The sequence below is a fragment of the Cibotium barometz genome, chromosome 50, assembly GCF_041138505.1.
Source record: "Cibotium barometz isolate CiBa-2024 chromosome 50, ASM4113850v1, whole genome shotgun sequence".
NCBI classification, from domain to species: domain Eukaryota; kingdom Viridiplantae; phylum Streptophyta; class Polypodiopsida; order Cyatheales; family Cibotiaceae; genus Cibotium; species Cibotium barometz.
Window position 1 is genome coordinate 42980180 of NC_141095.1, and position 27188 is coordinate 43007367.

At 45.4% G+C, this 27188-nt stretch overlaps 1 protein-coding gene across 2 annotated transcripts in view; it reads left to right on the plus strand.

Moving 5' to 3' along the window:
• The first annotated feature begins 215 nt into the window (after positions 1-215).
• Positions 216-27188, plus strand: part of LOC147610126 (RGS1-HXK1-interacting protein 1-like) — a 97659-nt gene continuing 70686 nt past the window's right edge. The window contains exon 1 of one of the 2 annotated variants that reach the window (XM_086786785.1): positions 216-572. In XM_086786785.1, the coding sequence (XP_086642911.1) occupies positions 333-572 (240 nt within the window). In that variant the 5' untranslated portion in view covers positions 216-332. The remainder of the gene's footprint in view (positions 573-27188) is intronic. The other variant, XM_086786784.1, reaches the window with a different exon arrangement.

Below are 27188 nucleotides of genomic sequence, written 5' to 3' on the forward strand. Positions count from 1 at the left end.
GTGCAAGCTTCATTTTTCTAATGACTGCTAGTCGATTGCTTCTTAATTCTTTCACTATTTTTTTTTGATATTGGTCTTTTTCATCGCTACAAAGCAAAGATGTTCTTTACATATTTCTTTAAATATGTTTCTTATTCAATACTCTATGTATATGTGCGTGTTAGACTCAAACATGTATATAGAGGCTACAAGTATGAAGTAAATATTTCAAATTAGTATGTACGATGACATGTATGTCTATTCTTTAGGAAGACGAGTGTTCCGCTCTCCACTGTGGGGAGGAAAACGCAGTCATTTTTGTTCGCTGACTTTTCGAAGCTTTGAAGTTGGCGATGGCGGAACCAAGCGCTTCATCGCCGCCGCGGAATGAAGAGCAGTCTGCGCCAGAAGCACCTCCTGCTTCCCACGCTGTTTCAGATGTCGACAGTAGTCCGTGGCTCTCTTACACCCTAGGCCAGGCACAGGAGCTCCGTCGTAGCGTCGCCGAGTCCTCCGATACCGTCCTGCAGTCCACTCGCTCTTACCTGAAGGACCTGCAATCGGCCTCCTCGGAGTATTCACAATCCGCACAGGTATTTATGCACTAGGAAAGATCGAGGATCACAGCAGAGAATTGTTAGTTTTCCAGGTTGTTTACTAAAGAATCTTTGCAGCGTGGTCGCATCATCACAAAACGGGAGAACCGCAAGCAGTTAGTATACAGAGGCACAAACGAGTGCATCGAGTAGTTATAGGATGAGAGGAAAGGGAGCAGTATAGTTTCTGAAATGTTTTTTACATTTTTTACTTGCTTTTTTATTTAAAGCAGATGCCGGACACTACTGCAATGCTTTTACACCGTGATGCTTTATTACGGCATGGTTTCTAGGATGTTTTACACCGTGATGCTTTACTACAGTCAAAAGGTCGTGAAAAGAACCATTGATGTACAAATGGGAAAGAGGGTCGGATCAGGCAAAACAAAAATGGAGATTATCGCGAGAATCAAGCACATGTGGAACCACTTGTGGCTAGCATCTAACTAAAAAAAGCAACGACTCAAAACATTTAGCTCACCGCCCAACCATAGAGCCCCTCAGGCTCACCCCGGAGCAAGAGGGTGCCCACATATAGTAAGCCCTGGTATCCCATGCCACCAAGACACACCCCTTGGGTGTTGTCATATAGAGTAGTCCTTGCTATGCCATGAGTCTAGGAGTGGAGAAGCTCTCCCTTTGAACAGAGTCAATAACTCACTTATGTAGGCCACCAATAACTTAGTGCCAATAGCCAAAGCCTCTAAAAACCGCTACACTTCCCTTAATAGATGCCTAATTCTAATTCACGGGTTAATCCAAACCAAGGTTAGATGTGTTAACCCCTCTGATGTGACATCCTTAAAAAACATTGTTGTCCGTCTTCTCATGAGGCCTTATTCCATTCCTAGGCGTACATGGGAATTTCACCCGTCTACACACACACCATACTATTCACACACACATCCGAGTACCACAAGGGGGTACCACTCTTCCAAATATTGGCCACTTTATAGGTAGTGAACAAGCCGCGGGACGAGCCTCACAAGTTAGTCGCTTGGCCGATTGGAGTGAACACCCTCCACAGCTTTGGTAGAATTGGGTGTCGCAAGTTGAGTCACGATCTTTGATGTCCATGGCAACCATCGTCCTTGATCCAGAGTGTGAGCTTAACTTTAGACCATCCTTTTCAATTTGATATCTTGCAAGAAGTCAATTGCTAATTTTAACTTAATTCCTTTTGGTTGGCAATAGGTGATTTTGGCTGGTGTTCATGCATAAGTATGAATGGTCTACATTCGGTAGCCATATACTTATTACTGTCATACACGATATTTGCAGGAGATGCCATTCCCACTCAGAGTGTCTCTTAGAGACATATGTCCTAAGCATATCCTCCATAGTATGATTAGTTTGCTTGGTCCAATAGTCTGTGTCTCAGTGGTCTTACGATGACATGTTGCGTTGGCGGTGACGTCCTTCTCTGGCTGCCATGTGTCGTGATCCCTAGCTAAGGTTGATAACCTTAGTATAAAGGGTATGGTGTACCCTTGGCTTCCTCATCCCTCCACACACCTTTGTGGATCTCATGGGATCAAGGGTGGGAGAGCCCTGCCTCGTTGGTTGGTCTTCGCATGTGTGCGTGTTGTGCCCACACTTCCAACATGGTATCATAGTTGCGCTTTGCCTTGCTCTCTCCTAGCCGTCGTTGATGAAGCTTCCGCCTTGTGTTTAAACTCCAGGGCTAGATGCCATGGCCAAGTTGTTGAGCCAGCCTAAGTGTGGCCATCACCTCTAAGCCAAGCCGCTACAACCATGGCCAAGCCTTTGTCGACCTCTGGGCCTAAGCTTGTTGTCGACCTTTGAGCCAAGTCATCGTAAAGTTGCAACCTCTGGCGTAATCTGTGTAGGGAGCTGCGTAAGACGTCGGGGGGTGGTGGCGGCAGCGATGATGTCCTTCTTTGGTTGCCACGTGTTAGTTAGCTAAGGTTGATAACCTTAGTATAAAGAGTATGGTCCCCTTATCCCTCCACACACTTTTGTGGAACTTATGGGATCGAGGGTTGGGGGGCCCGGCCGATCTCGTTGACTGGTCTTCGCATGTGTGTGTGCTGCTCCTACTCTTCTAGCAATGCTGAAGCGTGTTTTCAACTTCGAAAGCACCAATGACGAGAATTGTGTAGGAAACTTGGATTTGAGTCACTGACAATCTCTTGAGGCAACCCGTAGAGCTTCTACATTTGCTCAATAAAGAGCTAAGCCAACTGATGGCTCTTCACATTAGACCGCCATCTTAGTCGATTTGTCCAATATGACCCAAATTGGATCATGATCCCTACTAGTCCCTGGTAATCCAACCACATTTGTTGTTGTCAAGAATCTGTTGTATATGCGCTTTCAATGACATGTTGTAGATCAGCTTGCCATTTAAGAAAATGATTACCCACTTCTTGTTAGAATTTTTGCTTCTCATGTGCTGTGGGAACTTGGGCTTATTATAGCATGCAATAGGTTGATCGTTGTGACTCGTAACACACTTCTTTATACTCGTGAGTCTGTGCAATTCCACTAGAGAAAGAAGATAGTAGTCGACACAGTATTGGCTCCCAATTTACCCACTGAAACACCCCCCCTCCCCGGCAAGCATTAGTATTTGCTCATATTCCTTTGGAGAACTTTTACAATGAATATGAATGACAACTGAGGACTGCCAAACGCAAGGACGAAGTAGACCGAACGCAGGCTGATCTAAATGCTGTCCAAGCTCCTTTGAATTGCTCTTCAATGACCACTATGCAATCCCAAAAGTGAGGGATGCACATATGCTGGCTGAATGCTGAAGATACTCTTTGTGAAACCATGGGAATGCTGCTGAAAGTATGCACAAGGAAGCCGGAGGCTGTTTGCACCCTTGGACTGCTTTGAACTGCTGTAGGACTAATGCTGAATACTTATATATGCTGGGCGGTCCAATCAAGTGCTGTTGGCCAGCAGACATTGGACAAAAAATGCCAATCTTGCAGCATTAAATGCTGCTCATTTTCCATTTGCTACCCTTGGGGCCTGGCTGACTCACAGATGGTGGTGGTTTCTGTTGATGATGTCCGATTGATGCCCTTTGGCATCCAATGCTGACCGACTGCAAGTGTAGGCTGTTGACTGGCTGCCTTTGCCTCAAATGGCCTTTGATGATGCCCTTATTGGCTGGCCCATAGGCTTGTCTACCATGCAACTACTGTAAATCCACTGCGAAGGTTTGACTTCTACATGCCCTATCTGATGAATTCTCCAAGTGGATAAGAGGACTGACACATGTAGACTCTCTAGGGCTGTGGAGATTGACCGACGTAGCTCGTGCTTGACATGTCTTGGACTAGGGGTCCCAATGGGGTCATGACATACGACAAATATTCCTAAAAAGGTAAAATCCTACTGATGAATGTTGCACTGATGTAGAGCCAGTGTGTCGCATAGCACTCCAGTGCAGGGCGCATGTGACATTCCCTCATGCTTAGCTTGGTGGCAGGTTCATCGCTTCCAAGTAGTCCGTTAGGAGTTGGGGGTTGTCACGATTGTGACGTGTTTATGTATCAGATTCTCTCTTCATTGCTGATTCCTGTTGTGCAAAGAGTAACCAGCCAAAGGGAACCCCTACCCTCGACTGGTTGCGACTCTTTGTCAAAGGATGTACCTCTTCATCGAATAGCCACATCCCTTCGACGAATGGTTGTATCCCTTGATGAATGGTTGTGCCTCTACATCGAATAGACACATCCCTTAGCCTAAAGTTGTACCCTTTCGTCTAAGGTCATGTCCTTTCATCAAAGGACATGCCTCTTCAAATGTGTCTCTTCATCTCCTATATAAGAGACCTATTGTACTCAGTTTAAACAACAAGTCAATTCAATCTTATCTCAAGTGTTCTCCTGAAGGTTCTTGTTCTAAGTTAATTACTTAAGTAGTAATTAGTACACAATATGCAGGATTAACAACATAATCCTCATAGTGGTATCAGAGCAAATTTTTTCCTACCCGTGGGTTGTGAAGCCCTCACCCTCTCCGCGGTACTCCCTCATCCACCTCTCCTCTCCTCTCGGTGTTGTATGGAAGAAGCAGAGCGATGGTAGACTTGGCGTGAATCCTTGCTCAAAGTAATGTAAACAAGCACACAAGGTCTCACACCCACACACGTATTGTGTGTATAGCAGAGAGGGACCCCCTACTGTATTTCCGGAATACCCTCCCTCCCTGCTGACCGGTGGTGTTCGGCATTCGCAACATGGCGGGAACTGCCCCTTTCGCTGCTGAATATGGAGCCCCCCCCTCTCTTCGCCTTGGTTGCTGCCAATGTGCGCTCTTGTTTGCTGAGAGTGGCTGCCGGTTGTGAGCCTCCTTACTACATGCAGCGACTGTTGGTGGCACACTGTTCGAAGAGGTGCACCCTCCAGTCGGCAATGTGATCCAGCCTTCGAAGTGGCGCATCCTTCCAGTCGGCGAAGCTTCAACCTTCAACGAAAAAAAAAAAAAAAACACAACATTAATACGTGCATTGCCACGTGGATCTTTAAAAAAAATAAAAACCCAAACAAACCCAACAGGCGTGCGTAACCCGCTAGGCGTGCGCTGGGCGTCCGTTTGGGATTTGTTGGTGTGAACAGCCACCGTGGGCGACTCGGAAACCACCACCCGCCCCCCTCCCCCCCCCGGCTGTCAGGATGCCGCCTATTTCTTGCTCGCCTCCTTCTCCCCAGCGAATAGGCGCCCTTCTTCCTGGCTGTTCGTGGGTTTTCCTGGCCTTGCCCACACCACATACTCTGTGTGCTCTCGCCCTCTACGTGCATGTTTCATGGACAACTTTCCGGAGGAACCCGACATGCACATCTCTTACCTGAGTTACATCGACGAGATCCCCGAGGCTGTTCTTCCCGAACACAGCCCTCCTCGTGCCCTCACTCCGGAATTAGTGCCACTTCCCGCCGATGCTGGGTGGATTCCAAGTCTTCCGGCCTCTCCTATCCCAGCATCCCCGGCCTCTCAGGTGTATCGCATTCATGTCAGCAGCCCGCATGTGACCGAACCCGACACTTGGGTGATTTGGACTATTTTCCTCACCTGCGAGCCACTGCATCTTACTCATTTCGAGTATTTTCTATCACGGTACCCGCAGTTGGCACACTTTCTTCCAGAGTGCAGTGTGGATGGCTTACGCAATATCTCCTCCACGTGTCCTCCTATGACATTTTACTGCGAGATCTTCGTCCCCGACTATACTCCATGCCCAGTTCTTTGGCGGAAGCCGATGCAGTAACTTCCGAGGACGATCCCGAAGAAGTGGAAGACCCCGACTTCGCGTACGAGGATCCTATTACTGCCTCTCCAGCAGCTGTTCCTTCCATTCTACATTTCGGGTGGACCTTTCCTGCTTCACCACAGTACTCTCTCTGAGTGCTCCAGATGTCGACTTCGCACGACAACGTGCCACCTGCCGATCCTCAGATGGAGGCCTTGTAGATGACTACTCTCCAACAACAGATGGAGGACTTGCAAAAGGCCTTTTTTGACGGTATGGCATCAATGAGATCCCAAATGGAAGACATGCAGCAGCGGCACCAACATCAGCGCGAGGGATCCAGGAAGTCACAGCGAGCGCATCGTTCACATTCTCCACAATCATCATCATCATCCTCGGTGGGCCAGCAGGACGATCCCTTAACTCCTCCTGATCCGACTGCCGAGGTAGACAATGTTGAACTTAAACTTTTATATAAATTAATGACCACAGCACAAACACGAAAGATGGACATCAAGTTACCTGAGCCCTACAATGGCCGCTGCGATAAGCGGTTAATCGATCACTGGCTCTACAAAATGGAGGTTTATTTCTCAAATACTGAATTGCCCGAGAACAAAAAGGTGGCATTGGCCAGTACCCTCTTGAAAGATACCGCCTTCCTTTGGTGGCGACGCAGGATTGCAGATGGCAAGTCTACTCCAACGTGGGATAAATTCCGGCGTGCTCTTCGCAAGGCTTTTGAGCCTGCAAATGCGAATTTTCATGCCAGGTCTTCTCTCCGCCGCCTGAGTCAAACTGGCTCCGTGGCTGTGTACATCTCAGAGTTTCAAAAACTGGCTCTGGAGATAGAGACCCTCAGCCCCTCTGATCAGCTTCACAGCTTCATTGACGGGCTTGAACCCACAATCCAGGACGAAGTCCATAAGTATAATCCTGCCACCCTGGATGAAGCAATCTCGTATGTCGAGCGCATTAGTGATTACCGGCGTCCTCCCAGGAACTTTTCCTCCGGCGCCCGATCCTTCCAGTAGAATCGATCCAATGGGACTAGCCAACCCCAGCGTCCTAATTCTGGACAACCCAACTCTCGGCGACCATATTCTGGACAACAGTCCTTCCGGCCGCGCTTTTCCGGGCAAACTTCCGCGTCAAATGCAGGATCCTCTCAGACCGAATCCTCTGGCAGCAGCAGAAACCGAGATCGGTCTCGACAGGACCGTCGCAACAATGATTGGCGCAACTTCAAGCGAGAAACCTCTTCAGGACAGCAAACCTCTTCATCAACTGCCACTTCATCCCAACCTAGTCGCCCAGGCCTTTGCACAATTTGTTCTGGCGATCACCGGTGGTATGAATGTCCTCAGCGTCCTAAACCCTCCAACACTCGGCGCAATTCTCAGGTGGACAGTTGTCACCATGTTGATCATGACCCGTCTCCTGTGAAAGAAAAGAACAAACAGATGGCTTGTTCTGTTCGCGTTTCGGAGTTTGTCAGTACCCTGATGCTTAATGGCCAAAGTACCAACCCTGTTCCGGTGAATCTTTCCAAATAGGTTCTTAGTCTTCTTGGCTTTATTGGCGACCATCCCATCAATGTGCTGGTGGACAGTGGCTGTTCCACTAATTTTGTGGGCACTTCTTTGGTTCACAAGCTTCGCCTACAGACCCGACATTTTGTGGATGCTTTTCAAGTGGAGCTTGCTGATGGTTCCTTCCTTAATTGTAACCAAAAGGTGCAACAGCTCCAATTCCAGATTCAAGATTACCAAGATCACCTTAATTTTTCAGTGATGCCGTTGTCACATTATGACATGATATTGGGACAATCTTGGCTGTATCGATATGATCCCGTGATCAGCTTTCGTTCCCATTCAATCCAATTATATCATAATGGTGAAGAGCTGGAACTTCATGGCCTTTTCAATGCCAAACCTATCACTGTTGTTTCTGCCCTGCAAGTCAAACGCCTTGTTCGCAAACGTGACTGTACAACATCCTTGGTCATGTTACGGGAGATTGAAGCAGAAACCAGTGAGCAATCTCAAGCCTCGTCATCAACAACTGCTTACTTGGAGCAACCCTTCTTCAGGCCTTTTCAGGATTTGTTTCCGAATGATCTTTCGACGACATTGCCTCCTCGTCGTCTTGTGGATCACCTGATTGATCTTATCCTAGGTCAACCTCCTCCAACCCGAGCTCCATACCGTGTTTCTTACTCTGAATCTCAGGAGATACAAAAGCAATTACAGGAGTTGCTGGACAAAGGTCACATCTGTCCCAGCAAAAGTCCCTTCGGAGCCCCGGTTTTACTTGTCAAGAAGAAGGATGGATCAATGCGGCTTTGCATCGATTACCGTGCTCTCAACAAGCTGACAATCAAGAACAAATTTTCTTTGCCTCGCATCGATGAATTGTTCGACCAACTGCTTGGTGCTAAGGTGTTTTCCAAGATTGATTTAAAGTCCGGCTATCATCAAATTCGTATCCGTAATGGTGATGAATATAAGACAGCCTTTCGGACAAAATATGGCCATTATGAATTCTTGGTCATACCTTTTGGGTTAACCAATGCCCCGGCCACTTTCATGACCCTGATGAATGAAATTTTTGGGCCATACTTGGACAAGTTCGTGATCGTTTAACTTGATGATATTATGGTTTTTAGCCGATCTATGGTCGATCACAAAGAGCATTTACAGATTGTCTTTGAAGTACTACGCACCAATGTGCTGTACATCAACAAAAAGAAGAGCGAATTTTTCAAAAACCATGTGGAATATCTTGGTCACATCATTTCTGCTAATGGGATTGCAGTAGATCCTAAGAAGATTCAGGCAATTGTGGATTGGCCTTTGCCTCTCACCATTTCAGATGTTCGATCTTTCTTGGGACTTGCTAACTTTTATCACAACAAGGTGCATAGATTTTCGGAGATTGCTGCCCCTTTGATAGAACTGACAAAGCTGGACAAACTTCAGTGGTCTTCGGAAGCTGAGCAATCCTTCAATGACTCAAGCATGCCTTGACGACAACCCCGGTCTTGGCCATTGCAGATCCCACCCAGCCCTTTGATGTAATGACAGATGCCTCAGATCGTGCTTCTGGTGGAGTTTTGATGCAAAATGATCGTGTCATTGCTTTTGACAGCAGAAAGTTTTCAGCCATTCAAAGCAGGTATCCTGTGTATGATAAGGAGTTTTTGGCAATCGTGCATGCTTATCGAACATGGAGACATTATCTTCTTGAAGCAGATTCAGTTGTACGTACAGATCATCAATCTCTGACGTACATTTTCACTCAGCCTGTTATGAACTCTCGACAAGGCAGATGGGTTGAATTCTTGGCTAATTTCCACATGATTATTCAGTATGTTCCTGGTCTTCAGAATGTGGTTGCAGATGCCTTAAGTCGCATGCCTCGAGCCATTAATTTCGCCATCACAGATGTGCAAATGGAAATCCCTGCTTGTTTCAAAAATGAGTATTTGACGGATAGAGATTTTGGAGATGCGTTCCGTGCTCTCAAATCTTCTAATCCCAGTCCTGCAGAAATGAACATGTTTGCAGCCTACATTATCATGGATGAGTTGCTGTTCTTCTCTGATCGCATTTGTGTGCCTCACAATACTTCATTGCGGAAGATTCTTATTCAAGAACATCATGAAGTCCCTTATGCTGCTCACCCTGGTATCAACAAGACATATCGACTTTTGTCTGCTACATACTTCTGGCCTCAGATGCAGCAAGATGTTATCAAATTTGTCAAAGCTTGTCATTCATGTCAAACAATGAAAGCCTCTCGACAACTTCCTCAAGGGTTACTTCAACCATTGCCAGTTTCCAATGAGAGATGGGAAAGTATCAGTATGGATTTTATCACCACCTTGCCTCGTTCATCCAAAGGCAATGCTCAGATTCTTGTGGTGGTTGATCGATTTTCCAAAATGGCACATTTCATTCCTTGCAAGAAAGCTGCTTCAGCCCCAGATGTGGCGTCATTATTCGTGCAACATGTCTTCAAATTGCATGGTTTGCCAAAGACCATCATCTCTGACAGAGATCCAAAGTTCACTGGACATTTTTGGACGTCTTTGTTCAAATCTCTTGGCACAAATTTGTTATTCAGTTCAGCCTATCATCCTCAAACAGATGGATAGACTGAAAGAGTCAATCAGATTTTGGAAGAAATGATTCGACATTACATTCAATTCCGTCTGGCATCATGGGAAGATTATTTACCACTCGTGGAATTTGCTTATAATAATTCCCATCATTTAGCAATTGGATTAACTCCATTTCAAGCAGCATATGGACATACTCCTCTTGTGCCTACAAACTTTGTTTTACAACACGAAGTGGCGTTGGTAGATCAGTTGGTTCAGGAGATGCAAGATGTGCTTGTACAAGTTCGAGATAAATTGGTCCATGTGCAACAAAAATATCAAAAACAAGCCAACAAGCATCGTCGACATGCAGAATTTCAAGAAGGAGATTTAGTCTTATTATATGTGGCACCTCACCGCTACAAAACAGTGAAGTCAGTTTTTCCAAAGTTGCGACCTCGCTTCTATGGGCCTTTCAAGATTCTTAAGAAAAATTCAGCTGTCAGTTACAAGTTGGAACTTCCACCTTCATGGGGAAAGATTCATCCGACTTTTCACATTTCTTGGCTCAAACAGTATATTCAAGGAGATTCGCCTATTCCAGACTTATCTTCATATGTACGAGAAATTGAAGATGACCATATTATCCTTGTTCCAGAAGTAATACTTGACGTAAGACAGAAGGAAACAAGAAGAAAGTTGACTACAGAATTTCTTGTGACGTGGGTGGACTTGGATGAGTCTGATTCCACTTGGCAAACAGATGAAGAAATGCAGCAGTACCCTAACCTTCTTCAGGAGTTCTTTGACAAACGGATGTCTATCATTTGACACATGGGTTTTATTTTAAATGGGAGGGAATGTCACGATTGTGACATGTTTATGTATCAGATTCTCTCTTCATTGCTGATTCCTGTTGCAGATGCAAAGAGTAACCAGCCAAAGGGAACCCCTACCCTCGACTGGTTGCGACTCTTCGTCAAAGGATGTACCTCTTCATCGAATAGCCACATCCCTTCGACGAATGGTTGTATCCCTTGATGAATGGTTGTGCCTCTACATCGAATAGACACATCCCTTAGCCTAAAGTTGTACCCTTTCGTCTAAGGTCATGTCCTTTCATCAAAGGACATGCCTCTTCAAATGTGTCTCTTCATCTCCTATATAAGAGACCTATTGTACTCAGTTTAAACAACAAGTCAATTCAATCTTATCTCAAGTGTTCTCCTGAAGGTTCTTGTTCTAAGTTAATTACTTAAGTAGTAATTAGTACACAATATGCAGGATTAACAACATAATCCTTGTTGGGGTAAAGGCACTATGCCCACCCTTATAGTGTGTACAAGCCCATAAGTTATAGTACATAGTACACTTAGTACTTTTAATGTACTAAGTGCACTATGTGTACTAGTGCAATATACATGTGTGATAGGGGAGTCACACACTCATGCCTCATGAGTTGACTTATCCCCACAACTCTCTCTCTCTCTCTCTCCCTTGTTGTTTCTCTGTGTATGTCTCCCACACATGAATCTCTAAACCCTAATTCCATCTCTCCCACACAACTGGTATCAGAGCTTAGTGATCCCTCCCTCTTCCCTCTTCTCCTTGATAGCAGGCACCGGCTTAGAAGAGGCATCGCAGCAAAGTGTTGGTGGCCACAAGGCGTAACCCCACACTGGCAGTGATGGCGAAGCTGCTTGTGAATAGGCGAAGGGGGCAGCAATACGTGAGCTGTAGCTCTACAAGGCAAAGGCAGCAAAGCGAGCGCTAGGCGAAGCAGGCAAACACAAGCGAATTAGGTGGCGGGCGTTGAACCAACACGCGAGGCCACCTAGCAGCACGGCGAAGCCGTAAGGGAAGCAGCGCACGGCATGGTAGAAGCGATGACCACAGCCGAATAGAGGCAAGGCGTGTAGCGTTGGGCGTAGATACGCTAGGTGAAAGCAGCGTGTGAGCGTGGACTGGCGACGTGTTGCTACCAGGCGGAAACACAGGCGACGGTGTAATACACCTAGGCGTCGGTTGACAGCATAGGATAGTTGGCAACGAAAGCACGCCTCGTGGCTTCAGAGGGCATCTTCAAAAGCTGCTGCTGGCGCTTCGTGGAAGGTGCAAGTTCTACATCTTGTGCACCTTGTGCCTGCGACTGCCCTCTTGAGGTCTTCCGTGCTGCTGTCCACAGAGCTCTGCAGCGTTTGGATCAGCCTGAGCGTGTAGCAACATCAGCAAGAAGCCTCCCTCCCTTTTCAGCAACTGCATAAGCATCAGCACCAAATTCATCAACCCGCCTGCAAATCAGAGAAAAATCAGAAAATTACAAGGTATTCTGCTTCAATTTTTTTTTGGGATTTGCAATTGAGCAAGTACAGTAATCAATTGAGCAGGTACAGGTGCCCAATTGCTCAATTTTTGAGCAAAATTGGCAAAATTGGGTGACATTGGTCACAATCAGGATCAATTTGTAGGAAATTGGTCACAATCAGGATCAATTTGCAGGAAATTGTATGTCGAAATTTGGGGCTTTTGATGTAATTGTGCAATTAAGCACTCATACATGCTGTATGATGTGAAAAATCGCACATTTGGGCAAAATTGCAGTAAATTGCAGTGCAAATCAAGGGGCTTTTGTGCCGATTTGGTTGATTTGCATGCAGGCAATCGCATTTGATGCTGTGGATAATGTGTTGATGCCTTACAAGCACTCAATGTGCCTGTAAATCAAGGGGGTTTCATGTATTTGATGTATATGTGGCCAGGGGGAAGCATCGTGAACACTCTGGATGCCTTCATGTGCGTCAATGTACCATGTATGATCAGAAATTGATCTTAAATCAAGGGACTTTTCAAGTTCGTATGCTTGTTGAGCTTGGCAAAGCAGCAGGCAAGACATTTATGCCTTGAATCCTCAAAAATCAACTTGCAGTCAAGGGGCTTTTGCCCAATTTCTGTTCGGGACTGTTGTATGCAGTGTACAGGACTGTAAAAGTCTGATTTTCACTCATTTGGACAGCCAGGAGAGCATTTATTGCTATTGTACCTGTTGGTACAGATTTGGCACAGCTTTGTGCAAGTTTTGGCATGGCTGTACACTGTTTTGAGTGACCAAAAGATTCAATTTCAGCTGCTGTACTTGCCGGTACAGGTTTGGTACATCATTGGTGAGCACTTGGTACTGCTGTACAGTACTTTGGAAGGGCAACAGAGCACATTTAAGGTGCTGTCCAAATCTGCAGCAACCAGATTTTGGTGATTTCATCACATAAAGTGGGAGAAAAGTTGCATTTGTGCTTCCGCAGTGGGAGATAAAGCTTGGGAGAACAACTGTGAGCACTTTGTGTGCTTTTGGTGCAGTGTTTGCACATTTTGCAGGGAGTCAGGCATTGACAGGTTGCATTTTGCATGGCAACCACAGGTGAGAGCTCTTCATTGCTTCACATCAAGAAGCTTGAAGGCTCGCATAATTATGATATTTGGCAAACACAATGCTACAATGTGTTGCTCCAGAAAAAGCAGCACAAGCCTATCAAAGAAAGGGGTGTGATGCCCGCTTCTCTTACTGCTGAAGAGTGGGAAGATATGGATGAGCTGGCAAGATCTACTATCATGTTGTCTGTGTCAGACTCATTACTTTTCAGCATTCGTGAAGAGAAGACAGCTTGGGGAATGTGGCAGAGATTGCAGGACTTGTATGCCCAACAAAGTGCCTCAAGCAAAGTGTATTGGGTGAAGAAACTCATAGGTCTTCAGATGAAGGAAGGGGCGTCTATGACAGCCCATCTAAATGAGTTTAATGGTATTGTCAGCCAGGTCATTAATCAAAAGTTGGCAATGGACGATGAGTTCAAAGCCACTTTTCTGTTATGCACTTTGCCAGAGAGTTGGGACACATTCAGGACAGCCACTAGCAATTCGCATGCTATGCTGTCATATGCAGATGTTGAGGGTGCTCTTCTTCAAGAAGAGATGAACAGGAAAAACAACTCTGTTGGAAAGTCCAATGCAATGAATGCACGTGGGAGATCCCAACAAAGGGGAAAAAGCCAAGAAAGGGGAAGGAGCAAGTCTCGCTCCAAAAAGGATTTGGAATGCCATTATTGTGGCAAGAAGGGACACATTAAAAAGCAATGCTACAAATGGAAAAATGATCAAAAAGAAAAGGGAAAAGGCAAAGACAAAGAGAAAGATGAAGCCAAAGATGTAAAGCCAAAGGGCAAAAGTGGAGTCAAGATTGAAGAAATCAATGTGTCACATGCAGGTGGCAGTGAGGATGAGGTCCTATTTACGTCTTCACGTGATGCCCATTCACTTCTTACAGGTGGTCATGGTATGCACTCATGGATCATTGATTCAGGTGCCTCCTTTCATGTCACAGGTTGCAGAGACTTGTTTGTCAGGTATACTGCTGGCAATGAAGGAGTGGTTTATTTGGGTGATAACCATGCATGCAAGATTCTTGGCAGAGGTGATGTGAGGCTTGTGTTTTCAGATGGCTCACAGCTTATGCTCCATGATGTCAGGCATGTGCTTGAGATCAAAAAGAATCTGCTTTCTACTGGACAGCTTGATGATGCTGATTATGTTACCACATTTGGTAGTGGAAAGTGGAAAATTAGTAAGGGCTCACTGGTTGTTGCCAGAGGCTCTAAGGTGGACACTCTTTACTTCATGCATGCAGGTGTTTGTCACCATGCTAATGTAAATGCAACCGAGCTGCCGGAAATTTCTATGTGGCATAGCCGGTTGGGACACATGAGTGTCAAGGGAATGGAGCAATTGTCTCGTTTGGGTTACCTGCCTTCTCTAAAGTTTTCAAGTTTTCAGTTTTGTGAGCATTGTATATATGGTAGGCAACTACAGTGCCCCCACAAGAAAGCTCTTGGACAGAAAGATGCTCAGTTAGAGCTTGTGCATACAGATGTATGTGAGATGTCTCAGCTTTCTTTGGGAGGGGCAAAATATTTTGTGTCTTTTATTGATGATGCCACACGCAAGGTGTGGGTTTATCCTCTTCGTTTGAAGAGTGATACATTCTCAGTGTTTCAGAAGTTTGTTGCTCATGTTGAGAATCAAACTGGCAAAACACTGAAGGCTTTGCGTTCCGACAATGGTGGAGAGTATATGTCCAAACAGTTTCAGGACTTTTGTGATGCTAAAGGCATCAAGAGGGAGCTCTCTACTCCTTATGATCCTCCACAAAACGGGACAGCAGAGAGGATGAACAGGACCATTCAGGAGAAGGTCCGTTCTATGTTGTCACATGTTGCGTTACCTCATGGTTTTTGGGCTGAAGCTGTTATGACAGCAGTTCACCTTATAAACAGGTCACCTAACACGAGGCTTGGTGGGAAAGTGCCAGAGGAAGTATGGACAGGGAAGCCTTCGTCATACAAGCACTTGAGAGTGTTTGGTTGCGTTGCGTACGTGCACATACGCAGGGAAATGCGCACCAAACTTGATCCTAAGTCTCACAAATGCATATTCCTAGGATATGGTGACAGAGGTGAAATGGGGTATAGACTTTGGGATCCCGTGAATAGAAAGATTATACGCAGCAATGATGTCATTTTTGATGAAACATGCATGTATAAGGAGCCTGCAAGGCAACAGGAGCCTGGCAGAGTCATCTTTGATGATGATGGACATCATGGACAACAACAAAGGGCTGTAAATCAGCCATTACAGCAGGAAAACCAGCCCTTAAATGGTGCTGAAAATGGTCCAAATGGACAGCCAGAGATGGCAGAAGATATCCCTATGGATATGCCACAGTTAGAGGAGATACCGGGCATGATATTTCAGCCTTATGGCATGGAACAGGAGCCACCAATGGGTGATATGCAGGCTGGACAGCAACCTGCAAATGATGGTCATTGGGTACGGAGGTCCACTAGACCCTCCAGAGCCCCTGACAGGTTTGTTCCAGGGGTTGACTACTTGATGCTCACTGACTGTGGGGAGCCCTCACGTTATAAAGAGGCTTTACAGAGGGCAGACAAGGCTCTTTGGGAGCGTGCCATGAAGTCAGAGATGGATTCTCTGCACAAAAATGGAACATGGAAATTGGTGCATTTGCCTGTGCAGGCAAGAAGGTTTTGCCTTGCAAGTGGGTATACAGGCTCAAAGTTACACATGATGCAAAGCCAAGATACAAAGCCAGGTTAGTGGCTAAGGGCTTCAAGCAGGAATATGGTGTGGACTTTGATGAGATCTTCTCTCCAGTGGTCAAAATGACCACACTTAGAGCTGTGTTAGCTTTGGTTGCGCATGATGATTTGGACTTGATTCAGATGGATGTGAAGACTGCTTTTCTTCACGGTGATCTCCATGAGGAGATATATATGCAGCAGCCAGAGGGTAGAAGCTTGTATGCAAGCTGAAAAAGAGTCTTTATGGGCTCAAACAGGCACCAAGGGAATGGTATCATAAATTTGATACATTCATGAAATCTCAGAAATTCAGGAGAAGTGACATAGATCACTGCTTGTACACCAAGAAAGCTTTGGATGGCAGTCTATTGATCCTCATCTTGTATGTTGATGATATGTTGATTGCCGGGAAATCTCGTAAAGAGATGGATGCCTTGAAGCAGAGGCTGCATCAAACCTTTGATATGAAGGATTTGGGTGATGCAAATCACATCTTGGGTATGCGGATACTTCGGGACAGAAATCAGCATGTGTTGTATTTGTCTCAGAAGGAATACATTGGCAAAGTTTTGCAGAGGTTCAATATGGACGGGGGGAAGAAGACTAGTACTCCTTTGCCTCCATATGTGAAACTCAGTGCTATGGACAGCCCACAGTCGGATAGAGACAGGGCTGATATGGCCAAGATTCCGTATGCTTCAGCTTGTGGCAGTCTCATGTATGCCATGGTTGCTACTAGGCCGGACATTGCATTTGCAGTGGGAGTGGTTTCTAGATACATGGCCAACCCTGGCAAGAAGCATTGGGAAGCAGTGAAAGGTGTCATGAGATACCTGAAGGGCACACAGGATATGTGCATTTGCTTTGGCAAACAGGATGCATTAGTGCATGGTTACACGGATTCGGATTATGCCGGTCATCCAGATAACCGGAAGTCTACTACCGGTTATGTGTTTACATTCACAGGAGGTGCTGTGTCATGGATATCCAGGATGCAGAAGTGCACTGCCTTATCTACTACAGAGGCCGAGTATATTGCAGCCACAGAGGCTTGCAAGGAGGCATTATGGCTATCTCGGTTAGTGGTTGATTTGGGTTCTTTGTCTTTGACTGTATCCATGCTTCCACTTGCGGAGGAGAATCTGTTCAGGCTCAATGACTTCGACTTCATCTACCACGTCCGGTTGTTGCTCATCTGCAATATCCTGCAAAGCTAGACCAATGTAGGGCTTCAATCAAGAAACATGCAAAACATTTGCAGAGTCCAACTATCTGGAAGCTTAAGCTTCATAGAGACATCATTTATCTTTTTAATGAGAGGAAAGGGTCCTAAGTTGCGAAAGGAGAGTTTTGGACAATGTTTGTCCACTTGCTGTACTAATTCTTTCTATTTGCTACTTTCCTTAGTGCTTGGTTTCATCATGGTTGAGTCCTGCCCTGCATCTCTGGAGGTTTGACAGAAACTCAGTACGAAGGGCTGTGTGAATATATGCTCGTGTGTGTGTGTGTGTTTGTGGAGTGTGTGTGTGTGTGTGTGTGAGAGCATATCTTGATACAGAGTTCTACACCCACTATTGGGCACTGATGACGCTAGTGGGGATATCGTAGTATCTAGTCCATTCTATGCATAATGGAGTTGATAGTTATATAGTCTTGTGGGTTGACTACCATGAGTATGTAGCATGCATGTTCCTAAAAGGTGAATTTGGGCATGTTCTTGGATTCATCTAGGTATATAATTCAGCCGTATTAGCGGACATGGAGATTTCACATTGTGAGGTTTTTGTCCGAGTTGCGGCCAGTTGATATTGTGCTAATTCTTTCTATCTTTAGCGGTGCATTTGCCCTATCAACTACTTATTTGCTGTACTAATTCTTTCTATTTGCTACTTCCCTTATTGCTAGGCTTCATTATGGATGAGTCTTGCCTTGCATCTCCGGAGGTTTGACAGAAACTCAGTACGAAGGGCTTTGTGTGAATATATGCTCTTATGTGTGTCTGTGTGTGGGTCCATCCTCTGTGGTCCACTTGGAGGGATACTTCGTAACACCCAACTCCCAAATGGTGCCCAACAACCACTTTGGTACTTGAACAGAACGTGGAGCCTCCTGTTATTGTTGGGGCTCATCTCCAACCTTAAGCTCAACCTCTATAACTGACTGAGGTTGGCTAGCTAGAACAACAGTCTCGGAATCATCCTCATACTCATCTGGTTCTCCAAGACGTGGTGGCTCCTCAACAGTGGAAGCTGGAACATGCTCATCAAAGACAACATCTCTGTTGACAACAACCTCGTTCCGCTATGGGTCATATAACCTGTAGCCTTTGGAAAGAGATTTATATCCCACAAAAACAAGCTTCTGGGACTTCGAGTCAAGCGCTCCCCTTTGCTTCTTTGGAATGTGAACATAGGCTTCTTTGGAATGTGAACATAGGCATCACTCCCAAAAACACGGAAATGGGAGACATTTGGTTTCCTGCCAAAATAAGCCTCAGATGGAGTCATCTTTGGTACTGAAGTCGTCGGAGATCGGTTGAGGGTATGGACAGCTGTAGCCAAAGCCTCTTTCCAAAGTGGACGAGGAAGATCACGATGCTCTAGCATCATCGTCGCCATCTCCACCACATTCCTATTCTTACGCTCAACTACTCCATTCTTTGAAGGTGATCCTATATTGGCCAGCTCCCGCTTGATGCCATGTTCCGCACAAAACTGCATAAAAGCATTAGAAGAAAACTCCCCTCCTTTGTCAGCCTGAAGAGTCTTCACCTACAATCCAGACCTCTTTTCCACCATAACATGCCACTCCTTGAACAGAGCAAAAGCTTGGTCCTTTTGGGAAAGAAAATAAACCCATGTAAACCTACTACAATCATCCACAAGCAGCATGAAGTACAAGGAACCTCCCTAAGATGGGGTCTGCATAGGTCCACACAAGTCAGTGTGTACTAACTCAAAAGGTTTCGAAGCCCACCTAGTAGCCTACTTCGGAAAAGACTCCTTGTGCTACTTACCACGAATGCAAGAACTACAGTGTCCTTGCCTGCTGCCAAGATCTGGCAAGCCATCCACCATCTTGTCTCGGAAAGCCCACGGCAGTGCATCCACATTCAAGTGGCCAAAATGGAAATGCCACAAATCACCTAGCTGAGTACCTGGCAGAGAAGAAAGTGCTAAGAGTTTGTAGATCCCATTCTCCACTCCGCCTTCCTAAACAACCTGGCCTGTTGCTTTGTCATGGAGAGCAACAAACTGCTCATCAAACTCCACCCGTATGCCAGCCTTGCAAGCCTCGTGCACTGAAAAAAGTCGAGAGATGGGGCATAAAGAACCCGGGAGGAATACTTCCCCCCTTTGCCATCGGGAATAATCTCCAACCTGCTCTCACTGTGAATCGGGATAGTGGATTTGTCACCAATGAAGATGTGACTTGTCTGCCGTCGAAGATCTTGTAATAACTCTCAGGAAGGAGTCATGTGCCTGGAAGCACCACTATCGAGAATCCACTCCAGAGTTATCCTTGGCGGTGAGACCAATTGCCTCCCTGCTTGAAGAAGATGAAGCATTTGTGTCCATAATCTCAAGTGCACAAAAGCCGGAGTCTTTGCAACTGCAGCGGAGGAATCAACACTTTCCTCGGTACTCCGTTGAGGACACTTCCTCCAATAGTGACCCTTTTGGCCACAATGGTTACAGATCTGCTTGGCCTTCAAAGCATCACGCTCTGAGTCGGGCTTCTTCTCAGAAGACTTTGCTGGTGAAGACTTCCCTTTGCTCTTGTTGTTGTTGCGGCCTTTCGGCCGTTGGCCAGTTAGAGCCTCAAAACCTCCGCCTTGTGGAGGCTTCGTAAACCGCTCTTCCTGATCCAAAACCATCGGCACAAGCTCCTCCCATGTGATGGTGTTGAGCCTCCCATTGGTGATCAAAGAGGAATAGAAAGCCGAATACTGAGGGGTAAGATGAGACAGCAAAGTGATGGCCATATCCTCTGAAGATATCTCCTTCCCAACTTGAAGAACCTCCAGCTGAAGAGCGTGGAGTTTGTTGATGTGCTCACGCATTGTCAAGGGCTTTGCAGGATTCATCACTTGCATCTGCACTTCCAAGGAAATCCTCTGCATGGGTGATACCCTCTTATACAAAGAAGCCAAGTGTTGCTAAATCCCTCGGGCCAGTGTCATGTGTTTGATGTGATGATCACTTGGGGTGTGCAATTAAGGAAGATGAAAGAATGCACACGGGCATTGACACGATCCCACAAGTGTGTCTGAGCCTCCCGCTTTGTCCTAGTAGAAGGTAAAAGCTCACCCTCCTCCAACTCTGACTCCAGCCACAATGAAATCAGCCAAATCATAAGACTCTAGGACAGACTCCATCATTACCTTCCAGATGCCATAATTGGTCCCGTCCAACTGTCGGTCGATCGTGAATGTCGAGAGGGTGGGGATCTTCACATGCTTCTCTGCCATCTCAAGCAAATCTGCCATCTCAAGGGTTCACAAGGTCATGTGAAGGGAGGGTGGGTTGTGTAAATATTGGGTCCTCCATTTTCTTGTCACATGATAGAACTCATGCTCGGACACATGGACAAGATGATGGACACATGGAAATAGGGTTCCTAAAGTTGGAATTGGAAAAAGCACTCATCTGGGTCAAAAAGCAAGAAAAAAAAGCAAAAGTCAAACTTTGTTGACCAAAAAACCGAGGGCACCGTTGGAAAGAGGGCATCGAATTGGATTGAAAAACTAAAAGCCGCTTTTTCAAAAAGCAGCTCCAGGGCCAAAAAAGCAAGGCCCTGAAGTTGTAAAAGCATAAATCAAGAACTTTGACTATTATTAAAGTAAAAGCAAGGAGGCAAAGCAAAAGCAAGAAAATAAAACAAAAGCCAATTGGAAAAAGGCAAAAGCAAAGCATGGTAAAAAGCAGGCATCCCCTCAATTATTTAAAGAAGCATGCACCCTCTAGGTGTATCATAGAAGAACCCTTGGAGAACTTGGAGAAGAGATTCATCATCGTCATCTTCCTTCTCTTCTTCACGCCACCTAACTCCTCCACCTCAGCTGGCAGCAGCCATTCCAGCAGCGCCCACCTCCGCCACCTCTGCTCCACCACCAGCCGCCACCTCTGCTTCGCCAGAAAGCTACGCCGCCTTTGTTGTGCCGCAATCTGTACTGCAGCAGAGCTGCCTTGTGTAACCAGCCGCCTACGCCTGCAAACAACAGTGCCGCTTCTGCCCATTGTGTCAAATCCCCACGGATCCCCTCGTGATCGATCTTGGTTCGAAACTCGAATCCTGCAAACAAACAAACAACAAACAACAAGGGGGTGCAGGCCTGACTCACCTCCCAACCATGACAGCTGTGGGCAAGCCCACAGTCTTGGCTGTCCCTACCGAGCCACGAGCTGAGCTAACTAGGTTGACGTACCGACCAATCTCCTCCTTGCGACGTCCCATACCGCCACGAAGCTGCCCTCGTGGGCCTCGAGACTGTTGCCGGCCTCGGCTGCATAAAGCAGGTGCACGTCTGCACTAGATCCAGGCTCCAAGACCATAGAGCTCTCACAAACTCGCGAGACTCTCTATATTACAATAACTAACCTTGGCCACCCTTTTATAGGCTCTTGGCCGGTCATCGGGCGTCCACACTTGGCCGCCCGCCCGTCCATACTTGGGTGCCCGCCCGTTAGTATTTCCCTAACTCAGCTCGTCAATCAGCCTGCCTAGTTTCAAGCTTCCCCAAGCCTCGAAACTAGTCTTGCATGCGTATAGCACACGGTAGATACCCACTGGGCACATGACATACTCCCCTTCCTCTAAGAGCTCGCTCCTGAGCTCACTAAAAAGCTCGGGTAATCTCTCTGAAGAGAAGTCAATGTCTCCCATGTAGCGTCCTCCTCAACACGATCCTTCCACTTGATCTTGTATTCCGTGATAAGCGTATGACGCAATCTTCGTTCACGAAAGCCAATAATCTTTTCAGGTTCGTGCGGAACAAATGTCATGTCCTGGACATCTATAATTTCTTGAGGAGTAACTAACTGATCTGCTCCACCCAGTACTTCCTTAAGTCTACTGACATGAAATACAGGATGAACTTTCACATGAGAAGGCAAATCCAATTCATATGCAACTGAACCAATCCTTCATGTAATACGAAATGGTCCACAATATCTAGGAGATAATTTCGGAGATCGACCTGTCCGTAAACTCTCGGAATCTTTCGGAACTCGCGAATACACCATCGTTCAGAGAACTCTCTGGGTGAACGATGTCTATTAGAATAAAATCTGTCTCGGTCTTGAGCACTTCTAATAGATTCCTTCGCAACTTGTAACATTTCCTACATATCTTGCAAAAAATTACGTGCTGCATCATGCTGAAGTCCTGAGAATCCCACTGTAACAGGTGATCTAGGTTGAAAACCATACATAAGCATGAAAGGACTAAACCCTGTACTCGTATGCTTAGTACTGTTATATGCAAATTCTAACATAGGAAGATAATCCTCCCATGAACTCTGTCTTTTGGATACATATGCTCGAAGCATATCCTCCAAAATTTGATTCACTCTTTCAGTCTGGCCATTAGATTGAGGATGATCAGAGGAACTCAAATTCAAAGTTGTTTCCAACTTCTCAAAAACAAGTTTCCAAAAATCACTCGTAAACTTAGAGTCTCTATCACTGACTATGTCCTGCGGTAACCCGTACCGTCTAAACAATTGCTCGATAAACTGCCGAGTTAATTGCGTAGCTGTAATAGTCTTCCGAGTCGGTAAAAATCTAGCCATTTTTGTCAAGCGATCTACCACAACCCAAATAGAATCGTGGCCTTGATGTGTTCTTGGCAATCCGGTAATAAAATCCATGGAAATACTTTCCCATTTTTATTACCTGGGATTTGCAAAGGATGCAACAACCCAGCCTGTCTAAAGCGTTCAGCTTTATTTGCCTGACAAATCTGACACTTGAGAACATAATCTTCTACATACCCTTTCATCTTCGGCCAATAAAAAGTGTGTTTCACTAATGATAGTGTCCTGTGTACCCCAGGGTGTCCGGCAGAAGGGGCGTTGCGACACTCCCTCAGAATCTTGGACCTAATGTCCGGGATCTGTGGTACACAAATGCAAGATATATTCCGTCCTTACTTGGATGAATTTGTGCTTGTTTTTTTTGATGACATCTTAATCTACTCCAAATCAATAGAAAAGCATGAGGAGCATGTGCGTAGAGTTTACAATTGTTGCGCAAACACAAACTCTATGCCAAGAAGAGCAAATGTACCTTCTTTACTCATCAAATTGAGTATCTTGGATTCATCATCTCCAAAGATGGCATTTCAGTAGACCCTGCCAAGGTCAAAGATATTCTGGAGTGGCCACCCCCTAAATCAGTTCGTGAAGTTCATGGGTTTTTGGGAATCACGGGATGGTATAGAATTTTGTCATTACGGAATAGTAAACCATTCCGAATCCTCCACTGGCCTCCTGCAGCCTGAATAGTAGACTGCTCATTCCATCCTTGCTTGCATTACCCGTATTGCCTTGCACATCGGGCACCATACTCACATGCACTTTAGGCTAATGCGAGATGTGATCTTTACTACCACATTTAAAGCATTTGCCCTCTTGCATGTATTGCGTCCTTTGCTGCTGAGATAACCCATATATGCTCCTCTTGTTCCATGGCTACTGCTCTTGTACATTTTCAGCTTTCAGAGCACTTTTGGCATCCTTAAAGTCCCTTTTTGCATGCTAAAACCACCTTTGTCCTTCCCTTTTCCCATGCTTAGGTCAATCTTTGATTGCACCCATTTGACATTGAGCTGCTTGGAGACTAAAGCTGAATTTATGAGTTGTTGAAGAGTTTGGTTGGGCTAAATTTCACGTGCATTTTGGAAGATGGGTTGAAGTCCCCACTCAAACTTCCTCTGCTTTTCCTCTTCATCTATCTTCATAAAGGGAATCACTCCCAATAGTATTGTCACGTGCACACACGTGGTCATGTCTAATCCTCATAGTTAATCCTTGATTTAGGCATCATTTTAGGGTAGTCTATTAGAGCACTAGCAGGCTCAAACAGTTCAAGCAGAAGCTCCACAAGTAGACCCAAGGGCTCGCCGCTCAGCCATGCATCAGCCCACATGTTCTCAGTTTTGGCCATCATTTGGGTGGTTCTATGCCCCCCCTACAGAAGGCCGACTGCATTACATCAGTCGTGAGCGTCATCCGGGCTGGCCGACCACCATATTCGGCATGTATACCTGATTTGTTTGGGTCGTGAACACATGGGACTGGCTGACAGCGGTCCAGGGCAGAAAACAGAGCCTATATAAAGGCTAGGCCAAGTCCATTCATAGCATCTGATGCCCCTTTAGGGGCAGGTCCATAGGCAGTCATTAGAAGATAGAAAGTTAGTCAGAAGAGGGTCATAAGTCATAAGTCCCTCTTTTGGGAAGGCCAGAGGCCTCAAAAGTTGTACAAACATATCATCATCTATTTGTACCATATTAATATACTGAATACACACTTCATCTCTCTCTTATCTCTTTGCCTTATCTCTGAAGTTTGCATTAAGCATCAGCATGTTCCTTAGTAAGTAGGCTTAGGGCTGTGGATTAGTAAAGCAAGGCTTCCGCACATGCAACAGGTATCTTCCAAAAGTTTGGTACATAAGAAGTGATTGATTCCCCTTCTTTCTGGCCCAACCAATCCAATTTTTTGCGTACATTCTTTGCAAAAGTGGGAGGCAGAAACTGAGCATAAATTTTCTTTTGAATTCAGCCCATGTAGCAATGGTTTTGCCGGAAAGCTTCTTGGCCAACCACCAATGTGCAACAGTCCCCTTCAAGTACATGCCAACATGTCTAAGCTTTAATCCCTCCGTGAACTCTCACTAATGACAAGTAATCTCAAACTAGGAGATGAAAGATAAAGCTTTGGTAGAGTCATACATGCCTAGTTCTCAAATTTTACAGATTTGTCTCCTACCTTGAACTCTTTGGTCCTCTTGCTATAATGAACAACCTGCTCACCAATGTTGTCTCTTCTTTTGCCTTCATCTCCATGAGGAATGTAACGGTCCAATTCCTTTCTTGTAGGAACCAAAAAATGAGTCGGTTCCTTGCAATGTGTACCTAAAAATGAAGAAGCATGCTTGTGAGATGGGATTCCATGTGTCATAGAGGCATGGCGAGAGGTTATTGTCACCTCTTCTCTCTTTTGATGAATTGTAGATTTCAGCTTTGCGGAAGCGGCTCCAAGAGGATTTGGTCGAGGTGGCTTTTTGAACATGAGCTCATCCTCTTCACCTTGATCAATGAGAAAAGAGAGTCATCTCTCTTGGTTTTACACTCAATTCTAGTCCAACAGTTTCCAATGCATCATTCACAAAAGCTGAGTGCCTTTGTGTATCCAATACCCTCTTAACTTCTAGATCTTCATGCAAACTCTTCAATTGGGCATCTTTCTCACGTAGCTCCCTCTTGAGATTTTCCATCTCAGCATGCATAGAATCGAGTTCACTAGTGTCTTGCACCTTCTCATTACCATGGGACGGTTGTCCCTCATTTACACAGTCACCATGGTCTTTCCCTTTACTACGCGAAGGCTGTTTCTAATGTGCATAATCACCACGGAATGCATGAGATACATTTTCAGCATAGTGCTCATCATGTACATGGATTCCATGGTGTTCGTCTTCGACAACCTGTTCTCCACGCACTTGCCTTCTTGAGTATACATGCACTCCACTATATGAAATGGCTTGCCATAATGTTTAAAAGCACTAACAATTAGTGTATGCAAGATAGGATCGTCTTCCACACAGAAAGGAGGAAGATCCTAGGCTCTGATACCAATGTAATTGTCTAAAAAGGGTTGAGCACAATCTTGACACACGCTTAAACTATTAATAGTATTAAACAAGATGAAATGCCACAAAACCAAATGAGATAGCAATGCTGAAATTTAAATGACACTGCAATAGGGCCGATCCCCCTTGTAATATGATTGTATTATCAAGGATTTCAAAATACAAGCTTTATGGGCATCACATGCCAGGTTTCCAATGACATCCATGCTAGATTTCTATGCAATGAAAACATTTTGCAAACATGTTTTGTCGAAGTCAGGGTCAATTCGATATCTTTTGTTGCGAAGAACCTCACTCCCCAATCCCCAGTGTCTTGCCACTAGCGGCTATGCTCCACTAGCATCCATACACAAGCATGTGTGTGCCAGTCCGAGTCATAGAAGACCTTAATGGTCAAGCACACGGATGTAGAGTAGGTAAGGAGAACTTGAAGGAGCTCTTACCGTTGAATTTGCTGATTTTGAGAGAAGAAATCAGCTTTTGATCAAATTGTCGGTGATAGAAATGCTCCAAAGCATTTTCAGCTGAAAAGGACTCCCAAGGGTTGGACAATAGTGTAGCACTCATTTTTTGGTTGATCCAAAAGTTGGAGAAGCAAGCGAAAGAGTATGTGTATGGACTGGTTATGCTGAAAATTTTCTTCCTTCACCTCCTCATGAAAAAGGCGCCCCTTTCCCTAGTGGGGAGGAAGAGGATAGGCCTTTCCATTCAAATAAGGGGTGGCCATTGGGCCACCTCAACAAGAGCCACACCTCTTCCTAAAGTGGAGAGGGTGTCCTATAGTCTGTCTACACTCTTATAACTTGTCCGCCCAGTCTTTAATGAATTGTGGATGCCCAAACTCACTTATAAGTTGTTTGGCGGTACTTTAATGAAGTGTGGATGTGCAAAGCAACACAATGAGTTAAAACACAAATAAGCTTAAACAAAGAGTTTAGAGTCGCACCTACTACTTGTTTGCAGTCCACAAGCGAGGTCAGAATATAGATGCACGCGCACGAGTTGCGGCCAGTTGATATTGTGCTTATTCTTGCACGCGCACGAGTTGCGGCCAGTTGATATTGTGCTTATTCTTTCTATCTTTAGCGGTGCATTTTCCCTATCAACTACTTATTTGCTGTACTAATTCTTTCTATTTGCTACTTCCCTTAGTGCTAGGCTTCATTATGGCTGAGTCTGCCCTACATCTCCAGAGGTTTATAGAAACTCATTACGAAGAGCTTTGTGTGAATATATGCTCTTATGTGTGTG